Source organism: Arachis ipaensis, chromosome B08, assembly GCF_000816755.2.
Source record: "Arachis ipaensis cultivar K30076 chromosome B08, Araip1.1, whole genome shotgun sequence".
In the NCBI taxonomy this organism is placed as follows: Eukaryota; Viridiplantae; Streptophyta; class Magnoliopsida; order Fabales; family Fabaceae; genus Arachis; species Arachis ipaensis.
Window position 1 is genome coordinate 125,398,469 of NC_029792.2, and position 11,573 is coordinate 125,410,041.

At 35.0% G+C, this 11,573-nt stretch overlaps 2 protein-coding genes across 8 annotated transcripts in view; one reads left to right on the forward strand and one right to left on the reverse strand.

The window, feature by feature from the left end:
* Positions 1-3,531, forward strand: part of LOC107614007 (adenine phosphoribosyltransferase 5) — a gene marked incomplete in the record, with an annotated part of 4,272 nt that extends 741 nt beyond the window's left edge. The window contains 5 exon segments of the mRNA XM_016316217.2: positions 717-809; positions 1,638-1,787; positions 1,929-1,987; positions 2,368-2,438; positions 3,314-3,531. Of these exon segments, the coding sequence (XP_016171703.1) occupies positions 717-809; positions 1,638-1,787; positions 1,929-1,987; positions 2,368-2,438; positions 3,314-3,341 (401 nt within the window).
* Positions 3,972-11,060, reverse strand: LOC107613059 (PX domain-containing protein EREL1). Of its 7 annotated transcripts, XM_021110059.1 has the most exons (11): positions 10,430-11,059; positions 10,200-10,316; positions 9,435-9,545; positions 8,376-8,466; positions 7,464-7,550; positions 6,526-6,634; positions 5,615-6,423; positions 5,377-5,541; positions 5,049-5,291; positions 4,543-4,761; positions 3,972-4,417 (listed from the first exon to the last, which is right to left on the reverse strand). In XM_021110059.1, exons 5-11 carry the CDS (start codon positions 7,494-7,496, stop codon positions 4,190-4,192), a joined length of 1,806 nt encoding a protein of 601 aa, XP_020965718.1. In that variant the 5' UTR covers positions 7,497-7,550; positions 8,376-8,466; positions 9,435-9,545; positions 10,200-10,316; positions 10,430-11,059; the 3' UTR covers positions 3,972-4,189. The 7 variants fall into 7 exon arrangements, with proteins under 7 accessions (XP_020965718.1, XP_016170389.1, XP_020965719.1 ...); XM_016314903.2 differs by lacking the exon at positions 10,200-10,316 and having other exon boundaries at positions 8,376-8,474; positions 10,430-11,060; XM_021110060.1 differs by lacking the exon at positions 10,200-10,316 and having other exon boundaries at positions 10,969-10,987.

An 11,573-nucleotide genomic window follows, 5' to 3' on the forward strand; every position in this document is an offset into this window, starting at 1 on the left:
TGATAAAATAATGTTTTTTCCACATCCACCTTCTTCATCACCAATTGATCGTCGTTGTTACCTTTTGTTTTGTTTCCATTGTCATGGTAGAGCTTAATATCTATTTATTTATTTTAATTTTGGGTAAGGAATGAAAACAGGGGTAAATGCTTCTTCTTTTTTTTCTTTTTTTTTTCTTTTTTTTTTAATTTTTTTGCGAAACAAGTTGGCAGTGTCACGTGGGTGCAGTAGGGTGAAGCTGAAACTATTTTTGGTGAGAGAATGAGAATGAGAATGTCACCATGAATTTGTTTAACTTATTTTTAATGTGAATTTTGTATTTCAACAAATTTATAATAGTGGCTGATTTTTGGTATGCACAAATCATTTTTGTAGTAGAACAATCTATCTTACAAAATTTCACCTGTGTGATTTTCATTTTTGATTTATGATTTATAAAATATAATAAATATGGTGACATTGGAGCCACGTATAGTTCTTGTTTGTAATAATCTCTTACAGAAAACAAGTTCAGACTCAGAATCTTTTGTTGTTATTGTCATTCTAAGCATTGATGACTCAGCTGAATTGGATCCTTCTTCTGCTCTAAAATGAATTCATACTTAACCACTTAGATGGGTGGTGGTTTGTTTGTATGTCATAAATCACCAATATTATATTCCCATTTTGCTTAATATATATATTTTTTTCTACTTTAAATGATATTGCTTGTGTAGGAGTGGAAGCTAGGGGATTCTTGTTTGGTCCCTCAATTGCATTGGGGATTGGTGCAAAATTTGTTCCTTTACGCAAACCAAGGAAGCTGCCAGGTATTAACTCTGTTTCTATGTTGAGAAAGATTTTGGATGTTTGTTGAGCACATTTAATCCGTGTTCTAGGCTCATTTTTTTATTTTTTTCGGAAATGCTAGAGAAACAAAAAAAAGAGCCCGAACATGTCTTATTTAGCATTCATTAATTGTCGCAACAATTAATGAATCTTAAATAAGACAAGTTATGACTGTTTTTGGCTGATTTTCTCTGATTACCAAATATTTCTGATTTTTTTTATCAACTTTTAACTAATATAATTGAAATTGAGTGGTGGTTATTGCTTGTGGAGCATTCATTGAATTCCCTTAAAGAGCCGCAAAATTGCAAAATTTTCTGCCATGTTTTAATTATGGCTTGGAAATTTTTTTGCTACCAAGTCTCTGTTTGTTGGAACGTGACATTGTACCTAACTATGACCAAAACAACGTGACAACACAATCTATATGTCACTTTCTTTTTGGAATTGAATTGGGGTCTCTCTCAGTGAAAATCTGTCTCTAATTGTGTTGTTTATTACTTAATGTTTACCTTTACTTGTGTGTGTTACATCACTTAAGATCAATTTACTCTTCAAACTTTATTGAAGTCTCGAGTTAGCTTGTTCTCTTACGAGTTAATTTAGTTCAAGTCCCCAAATCGAGCTTACTAGTTTAGAGTAAACTCTTTTTTATGAGCTTACGAGTTGAGTTTTGTAGTTCAAATTCACCTAACTGCCACGAATTTAGGCGAACTTGCGAATTTGATAACCTTACTCTTCAGCCTTTCGAGTTATGTATGTATTTTGCCTTCACATTATGACTAGACTTTAACATTCTTCACGTTTAGGCGAAGTAATATCAGAAAAGTATTCTCTAGAATACGGAACTGATTGTTTGGAGTTACATGTTGGTGCTGTCCAGCCGGGTGAACGAGCCATAGTTATCGATGACTTGGTGGCCACAGGTGGAACTCTCTCGGCAGCAATAAGACTTCTAGGTGATTTTTGCAGGCTTTTTCTTTTGCTTTCAGGGTTTCACTGCTTTGGCTTATTTTTCCGGCCACTTCGACAACATATAGATAATTACTCCGATTTATGTTGTCTCAAGGACATGGTTCATGAAACTTTTTATTTTGTAGAACGTTCTGGTGCTGAAGTAGTGGAATGTGCTTGTGTGATCGGTGTGCCGGATGTTAAGGTAATAATTGCTAAGCTTTTCTAAGTTATGTTTATGTATATGGCTTGATAAAGTAGCAGAAAATTCTATCTTGTTACTGGTAATCCAAAAGACTCAGAATTTATCAAACAAAAATGAAACTCATAAATGTTACAATTATTCTTGGATGGAGGGAGTACTAAAATGAATCATGAGTTTTAAACCAACTAGATTCTAGGCATCTAAAGATCATGATATTTAGGTGAAAATACACTTGGTATTCTCATGTTTTGTAAAATATAACATTAAACACCCCATCAACATAACAATAAATTATGTAATATTTGTAACTCTTTTTCATTCTAATTTGATATTTCTTGAAATCATAGAGCTGAAAAGTAAATTATGGCTTTGTGTTTCAGGGACACTGTAGGCTTATCGGAAAACCACTCTACGTCCTCGTTGAGCCACGTGAAGTAGATAAATGTTCCAGGTACTCGCAACTTTTTCCACCAAGAATGGTTGGCTTTGGAATGATTCCATTCATTCTGCTCCATGCTTTGTGTCTGAAAGATTTCAAACAACTTTTATGTTTTTCTAAAGCCTTTGGAGTCTTATTGGCACCTTTTTATGGCAATTGCTTCCAGAATTACTAGTGCCCTTTTTCCTTGGCAACATAGAAATCAAGAAAAAGACACATTACTTGGTTTGTTTCTGTTTACTACTAATTTCTACCAAGGGCCATTGTTGGGGCCACAATATAGTTGTTTTTACTCATTAAAACAAAAACAACTATGAAAAATAACTGTTTTGTTTCTTATTAGTATTCTTGGATGAGAATCTTTCCCTCATTCCAATCAAATATCGACAAATTTAATTAAAAAAATGATAAACCATGATCTTCAACAGTTTTGAAACTTTAAATCTTTTCCTATGTGTCAACTCTTGGTTCATGAGACAGTATTTACTATTTACTATTTACTTCCTCTGTTTCAATTATTTGGACAGACACAATTTGTGTCCGAACATAATGATTTTTCTTAAATTAGTTGAGCGCGACATTGATTTTTGAAACAGAGGTAGTACATGTGTAAATACCAAGTCATTCGATTGCGTGTCACATCAAGGTTGGGGTGGATAAGAAGGTAAAAGTAGTCATGAAAACAATGGCTAATGTGAGTATGTGACATGTCAATGTCGGATCAAGTAATGACTTGGATAACATAAATTCGTTTTCCAACTTTATGTTACTATTACTATCGAAAATTCAATATCCACGATAAAAAGTAAAAAAAAAAAAAATCAATATCACTATATTTTATTATTTATCTTCTTGATAACTGATAAGTTTACTTTCATTTCATGCAGATGTGAAGTTGATTCTTCCTTTGGCTGAGTAATCAGAGGCCATAATGTGATCACTGATCATTATGCTCTTCCCCCTCAAATGATCATCCTGGAAATCTCTCTCTCTCTCTCTCTCTCATTGTACATGTTAGGCAATTATGTATGGCTAACAGTTTGGATCAAGCATTAATGAAGCAATGTAATTTTCTGGCATCAAGTTGTCAATTGAAAGCCTCATCTTCCTCCCCTAGTTTATCAATCAAACGCCAAAAATAAATTCAAAAAAGTAAAGAATTAAAAATCTTAAACGGTTCAAGAGAGATCATAGTAAATATTTTATTTGTATATTATTGAAAAAATGATTTAAAATTTTTTTTTACCGAGTGTACTGTGTAGGAGTGAATTTTAGTAACAAGTCACTGGTTTAATATTGTGAAAAAAGCAAACAAATTAAATACAACCACATTTAAATGAGTATAGAAATAAATTATGGCCAAGAGTTACTATTTTAATATTGTGAAGAGAGCAAATAAGTTATATAAAACTTATTTATAATGGGTATAGAACTATGGAATTAGAATCTCTTATGGGTCACAAAATATTGCTTTGTAAGACACGGAGAGCATTCCTCTCAGCCAAGAGCAGACAGTTTTTACCTTTGATGAGTTCCAGATTTTGATTATTTAAAGTTCCTTTCTAGTAAATAAATAAAGTGGTGCAAAGTAAAAAAGCTCGTATTATCTGTGCAAGGTAAGAACTGGTACAAGTGGAAAATACACGAGGGGGCTACTTCATTCAGTATTGGGTCAAGTCACCTAATAGGAATAGCAAGTGATCATCCACAGGGATAAGTGGAAAAAGGAAGAAAAAATATATACTGCCGCTCCATAAATATTCCTAAATACTTGTTACATTTTCCGTAGGAGAAGCATCATTTTCTTTCATGTCCAATTTGAAAGCTTGCCTTGTAATGCGGTTTGTCTGTTTTCTCAATCTAACATTGTCCATGAACAAATCTGCAATGATCTTTCTCACTTCATCATCACAGAGTATACCATCTTTAATTTTATTGGTTTTATCTACACTAGAAGCACCACTTCCGTAGTCCTTCCCTAAGTTTTCTACCTGAAATTTGAATGGAGATTATGTAACCATGTTGAGTAGCATGGAACATAAAAATGGTTACAATGAACTGTAAAACTACTTAATTGGTAGAAACAGTAAACCACAGATAAAAACATATCTTGTACCTCTCGTATTAGGAAGTCAATTTGTCCATCAGATGCTGCTAACTGATTAAAAGTCTCACTTGATGATGAACTCTTGATTGTTGCCCTATCTTCATCTTCGCTAGGAAGATTGACATCGCACTCTTGAAGCTGGTTGAAAAGAAGCCGGGATTTTTGCAGCAGCTCTCGCCAAGCAGTTTCTGTCTGCTCCCTCCTCTCTCTTTCTAGTTGAATAAGTTTCTAAATACACAAATGCAACACAAGCAAAGCATTATATTTCGAGTAGATATTTATGTAAAAGCTTGGAAAGGAAGGAAACTTAATAAATGCATGATAATAAATTCAAAATACAAGGAAAGGAAATTCTAGAGCAGACAAAGAATTTTGTTGTGTAGGAAGAAATATAGATAATATGTTTTTGAAAATAAGATTTCTTTTAGTTTAGTTGTAAGCAAACACAAACGAAGAGATTTGAAGCACGGAAGAACATCCAGATAGATGTAACCATTTACAGGTTGATAACCTACCTCAGTTTCACACTTTTCCTTTACTGACTCACTAAGCTCCTTCTTCAACTCCTTTTGGGTATTACGAAGAGATTTGACCTCTTTAACCAGAATCTTAACATCTGCTTTTGACTTTACTTCTAGCTCCCCATACTGTTTTGACAAAATTTCCAGCTGCTCTTTAGCAGCATTTAAATTCTGCAACAGTACATCTTTCTGCTGAACAACTGCATCCTTTGATAAATTCTCACTTGAATTTCCACCCTGTATCTCACCATGAGTCATTATCAAGATCAGTTTCCTAGAAAGAAAATGTTCGATAAATGTGGAGCAAACCCAAATATCATACCGATTCAGACTTCAGTTTCATCTCCATTTCGAGTGACTTCCGCCGGAGTTCCTCCATATCCCACTGCATTTGCGTAAACCTTTCCCTCTCAATCAGAATAGCCTGCTGCAAGTTCTCCTTACTTTTCTGTTTGGTAGTTTCAAGTTCTACTTCCAAATCCTTGACCTGAACAGATCCAATCAGTAATTGCATGTGAATGCAAGAGTTGAATCAATACACAGATTTTAACGAAATTTACCTTCGTTGTGAGGAAATCCTTTGCAGCTATCTCTTGATTTAATCTGACTATAAGGTCCTCCATATCAGTTTTTGCACTGACTAGCCTTCGCTGCATGGTTAAAAGAATCCTGTTCAATTTATTGCGTTGATCTAGTGGAAGGACTATTTGACCATCACCAGAAGACTGTGATTGTGCACGGCCCATAATATCTGTTGGTCTTGAAACCATAGCACCTCCAGGAACGTCATGAGAACCATCACCAGATGAATTTCGAAATCCAGAATTAGACATATCACTACCTCGTATTGAGCTACCATCACTCCCAATACTCTCAGATGAAAGCTTGCGAGTGTGATTGATAACAGGAGCATGCTCAGTCTCAGAGAAAAGCTCCATAGAATTATTAGCTAAATGTGAAGCATTATAAGAATTACCATTATTCTTTTCCTTCTCTGTAACATAATTGACATGTCTGGCATTTACTTTATGCCTAGGAAGGCCTTCCAATTGCTCTAGAATAGTCTGACCCATGAACAAACCCTCATCAATATTTGATATACCGTATTTCATAAGCTTTTCCATTGGATTTGTGATCTCTTCATCTACTGTTAGATCATCTGTGCCGCCTTCAGAATTGTCATCACGTCCAATTCTTGGAGTTCCTAGATCAGATGGCTCATATGCTGTATCACTACCATAATCAGAGGCAATAGATGAACTTCCAGCAGCCAATGATAGGCTTGAATGGAGAGGTGATTGAACTGAATAAGCTCTGTTATTGGAATCAGGATCTGATTCAGAGCTCTGCTGGCTTGCATCTTGGAAAGCTGAGGGGAAATTCAGGTACAAGTAAAAAAAAAAAAAAAAAACACTTGAGATAAAACCAATACGTGTACAAGGCACAATAAATGTAGAAGACAATCACATACAGGATCTAGCAGCAGCTTCTAGTTCAAGAAATGATGCCACCGCAGCGCACCTTGATATATCAATGTCAGACAAAAGTTTGGTGATCCACTCCTCCAATGAGGACTTTCTCTGTAGGAAAAGTAGTATGTAAAAATATATTGTGCTGATTCGACTCTTTCATTCACATATAACTGTCTACAACTGCAAGGTAGCTCGCTCAACCCAATTTAAATTAGAATCCATCTAATTTTAGATGGAGCTACCTGCCTATTGTTCATAGCATTGTAGATAACTCAAGAAAATAGAAAACCCCAAGTTTAAGATTTAATTATTCAACATTACATATACAAAAAAAGAAAAAAAAAAAGAAATGCATTTAATGAGTATTTAGAGAAATTCTTCTGAAATGATTTGCAACTTATACACTTCAATCTAAATAAGGAGTAAATGGAATGGAGTAACTTTCACCTATGTATTGTATGCTCCATAATCCCCCAAAGTATACTTTATCCAATTCAAGTATTTGTTGAATGTCAGGGGTAAAACAAAATTTAGATGGAAACGCATGAGGAAAATTATTGTGGCTGCAGTCATACACAAAAAAATAGGACACTTCCTGCTGTTATCTTTAAGAGAAAAGTCCACCAACTCAGAATCATCCACTATCCAGGACTTTAACAAAAGTCCAGATAAGAATAAATGCTCTTTAATTAATAATTATTAAGCATATTTCAATCTTTTTGGTAAAAAAAATTAATGGAGTCCATTTTTAGAGACAAGGCATGCAGATATAAAGGACACACTACTAAGCTTCAGTTGCCACACATCCAGGCATATATTCTCACGACATCTTATTATATCAAATAGACTAAATTGAAAGAAAATTCAAGCAACATGCTCTATGCAGATCCATGGTGACAAAGAACTGTTACTACAGTAAGTTTAAGGCATTTCCAACCTCTTCCAACAAAGCCCGGCTTTTCAATCGCATGAGTCCCTTGGGTGGTGCTGGAGGGATATTTTTCCTGGGAAACTCCTTTTTAACCTAAAAAGACAGCATGTGGAAAAATATTGTACACATCAGTAACAAAAAAGATGCACAATCTTGATCTAGCTTTCTATCTATCATACAGCATGCACACACATGCAAAATTTCTAGGTCTCTAGGTTTCTTCCTCATATCTACCATCGGTACAAAAAAGATGGCTTCCCTCATGTTCTGATGTGACATTGCAAGCACACACTTTTTTTTCAAAATTTCCCAGCAATATCTCTTTTGCCCGTCAAAAAGTAGGCATCAATATTCCTTCAGATTTGGTTTGGCTCCAACTTTGGAATTATGGAAATCAATTCTCTAATAGCATTTTAATTTGGATAGATATACAAGGTTGAATCTAAATACCATGTGCTAACTACTCTTTCAATTGGCATCCCTCAATAGCCCAGCCACTTGTCTATTCATCAAGGGATGTTCATTCATTAGTTATGAAGCATGGACACTTTGCTGAGTTGCCGTGTCTACATGTTGGACGCATTTCGGACACGCCACTCATTCGACACTCGTCCAACGGGTGTCTTTCGTGTCCAACTGTGTTTTAATAAAAAGAAATAAAAAATGCTTCTCCGGTGCATCATAGTTCATTACTAATGCCTTTTGCATTTTAACAAACAGNNNTTAAATAAGATCACGGAGACTTTAAATTTTCAAGTGGGTTTATGAAAAAATAAATCAATGGCTTGGCAATAGAGTTTACCACTAACACAGGTGTACATATACACACAAAATCATATTACCAATTGATTGCCATACTCCAGGTGAAGTAATTACATGACAAGAAAATTAAGATTCAATTGTAAAGCATAAACTTACATCGGCAAACAACTTTAGAAAATCATTGAACCTTCTAAGTACTACATGCAGTGTTGTAATCCCGTCTGGTGACTGAATGCCAACTTGCACCCTGTAGAACTGTCCCTTAATAATGTTAAAAATTAACACTGACAAAAATACTACATTGGAATATGGACAAGCTATAAATTAAAGCTTAGACACCTCAGTTAGTGTTTTAAATATCCCTCCTTTACATTCATTTGTTCTGCTCTGTTTAGAATAATGTTATTCCAATTTAAACATTTGAACGAGCTGAATAAAATGCCTATGAAGGAGGAATCCACTTTATTATTTCTCAATTAATCCAACCCATCTGCCATTGACAGCATAAGCATAGTACTGCTAGTTTGCTACTACTCATCCCATTAGTTTTGACATACTAGGTACTATTTGTTATAATAACGGCAGAAGGAACCATCAGGTAGCAGGTTTATTTGGTAGGGATTAACAAGTAAAACACAAGGGTACTCTTAAGATCCCATTAATATATGACTATAAAGACAAATGCTGCCATATTGGCATGAATGTATTATTCTTAAAATAATTATGGCAACATTATAAGAAGACTCCCACTGCATGCTTAAGGTGGTAACCCTATGCACAATAATTAGAAAAAAGAACAATAAAAAATTTCACACTGGTTACGTATTTGAAATTGAGAGTATCCTGTAATATCTATACCATTATACAAGAAGTTCCCGACTCCCATGTTGGTCAAACATTATAGTTTAGTTTGACATTTAGTATTAGTGTGAACTAACTCATGTAATATTATACTTCTCTGATTACATGTGCAAAAAGTAGGATTTGTTCCCCATTACATCTCTCACCCATTCAATAATATAGTCTCAGTACACCTAGAAATATTTAAGACCGACCATATAAGGAATAAGATAGGAGTAAATGATGATTTCCAATTGCATCAAAATTCAAAAAAGCTCATATACTTCTAGTCCTTACTAATACAAAGCTGAAAGGTCGTACAAATAATACATAAATCTGACCATGAATTAAAAACAAGTTATTTATCAACTTTACCACTATAGGATCTGAATTCTTTGATTTCGGAAGGAAAACCCAAGAAGGTATTGTGACACAGTAACTCCAACCAGTACGATGATTGTGTGGCCATACTGTATCTCGCCCATTCTGTGCAATAGGGTTTCTGAATTAGAAAGTAGTCCACACCAAAAATAATAAAGAAGAAACTTTACAAAGTTTCCAATTTCTTCATGTAATAAAAGCCAAGAAGATAGGAAGCATATAACAAAAATTGGAAAATGGTAAACGGAGATAAATTAGCCAATAATGGCAGAATATACAACACAGAACAAACATATCTGAAATGACAAATAAAATTGAAGAGAATTCCTTGCAAAAATGAAACTAAAAATTAATGGGAGAAAAATGAAAATGAGAGAGCCACCACTGATCCTGTTTATATGACTACTTTAGATTTTCAAAATATTAGATAAATTGAATATGTATCTTCCTCAGAGAGAAGAAAAAAGCACAAATCAATAGCTTTGTTTTGCCATTCGCTGCAAGCCCACATGCTAACTATAAAAGGAAGGGTCAACACACTCTTTTCAACAAAACACTTCCATGATAACTGAACTGAGTCCAGTGTTGTGGTAAGGTACTAATTGACTCCAGTAACGGTATCAATTGACACTGAATGTGATTAAAAATGAAGCAAAATATAAAGATAGACTATACATGAAGATTCTTTGCTCAAATCAGATGGCATTCCAATTGATCAATGAAGTGATTTCTACAATTCCACACCCTAAAAGCACTCACAAAGTCACACTCATCGATGCTAAAAGAATAGATACAGTTTCACCACGATCACGCGCAAGCTTTCCGCATCAATCAATCCAAAACCACTGAACCTCGAAATTGAACTCGCTATTTTAACTGATGAAGTTGATCGAACTCGCCAACATAAAAGATAAGAAAAGGGATAAAACTTGCACAATTGCGTGAATAAAAAGGTTAGAATTATTAAGCAGGGAAACTAAAAAGCCAACCCATTTTCGAGGTGCGGGACTCCAATCCATGCCGAGAGGCAGCGGCGAAGTCCCATCGTGCCTATGTTTCGGAGGACTCCGTCTCTGCATCATCTTCCTCTTCGTTTCCTCACCTAAAATTCGCTCTCTCTCTCAAAAATTCCAAGATCATATCACCATAACAATCAGAATTCAGAATTCAGTATTCAACGGCTATTCCCAGCTGAAATCGGCATCAGAATCAGAATCGAATCTCGCAATCAGAACAACAACGCGAAATCGGGATTGAAACTAGGGTTTGGATGATCGGATCGGGAAGCGGTGACAATAGTGGCGCACGTTAAGAGGAGAAGCGGCAGCGCGGCTAAGAGACGCCGCGAGCGCAGTGAGGGGTACGGTGTGTTATATGTTGGGAGTGGACACGTGGCGGGTCCAATGAGAAAGGAACAACTCAGATGGAAAATGTGTCTCTGAAATGTCAATAGTGGGTTTTTGGTTTTGGAGGTATGAGAAGATGAGAATGAATGAAAGTGGAAAAAACAATGGAGAGAGCCACACACCTAACTGTCTTCTTCAGTAATTGCACTCAATCTTTCTCAGGGACGATGGCGATTACCGAAGCTACGAAGCTCACACCTTCTGTCTTTTTCGCTTTTTTACCTCTTTCTTTTTTATTATTTCTTCTTTTTTGTCCCCACTCCGTGATCGGGGTAATGGGCCTGGGGTGGACCTAAGCCCAAGTAGTACAAAAATTTAAAACAAAGCAGTAGGCCCAATTTTGTACAAACCTAATAACCAAACCGGGAATCTGGTGGGTCCATTCTGAATATGCATACTGATTCAGTAAGGTGTTAGAGTTAGAGGCTCCCCCTCGATCATGCACTCTCATATAATGAACTTAATTAATAACTTGAGAATTCAGCTAAAAGTATGAGAGTGTATAAATAAAGTAAAATCCTAAGACTTTATTTAGTAATCTAATTATGAGAATTTGAATATGAACGTCATCTTTCTAGAATTCCAATTTAAATATCATATATATGTATATAACATTATAACATTGTGTGAAATTGAATATCAATGCATATTGGTGGCTGGCCATAATAAATAAAAAAAAAATTATTATTCTATTAATCTCTAAAATTTCACTAAATTTATAATTAAA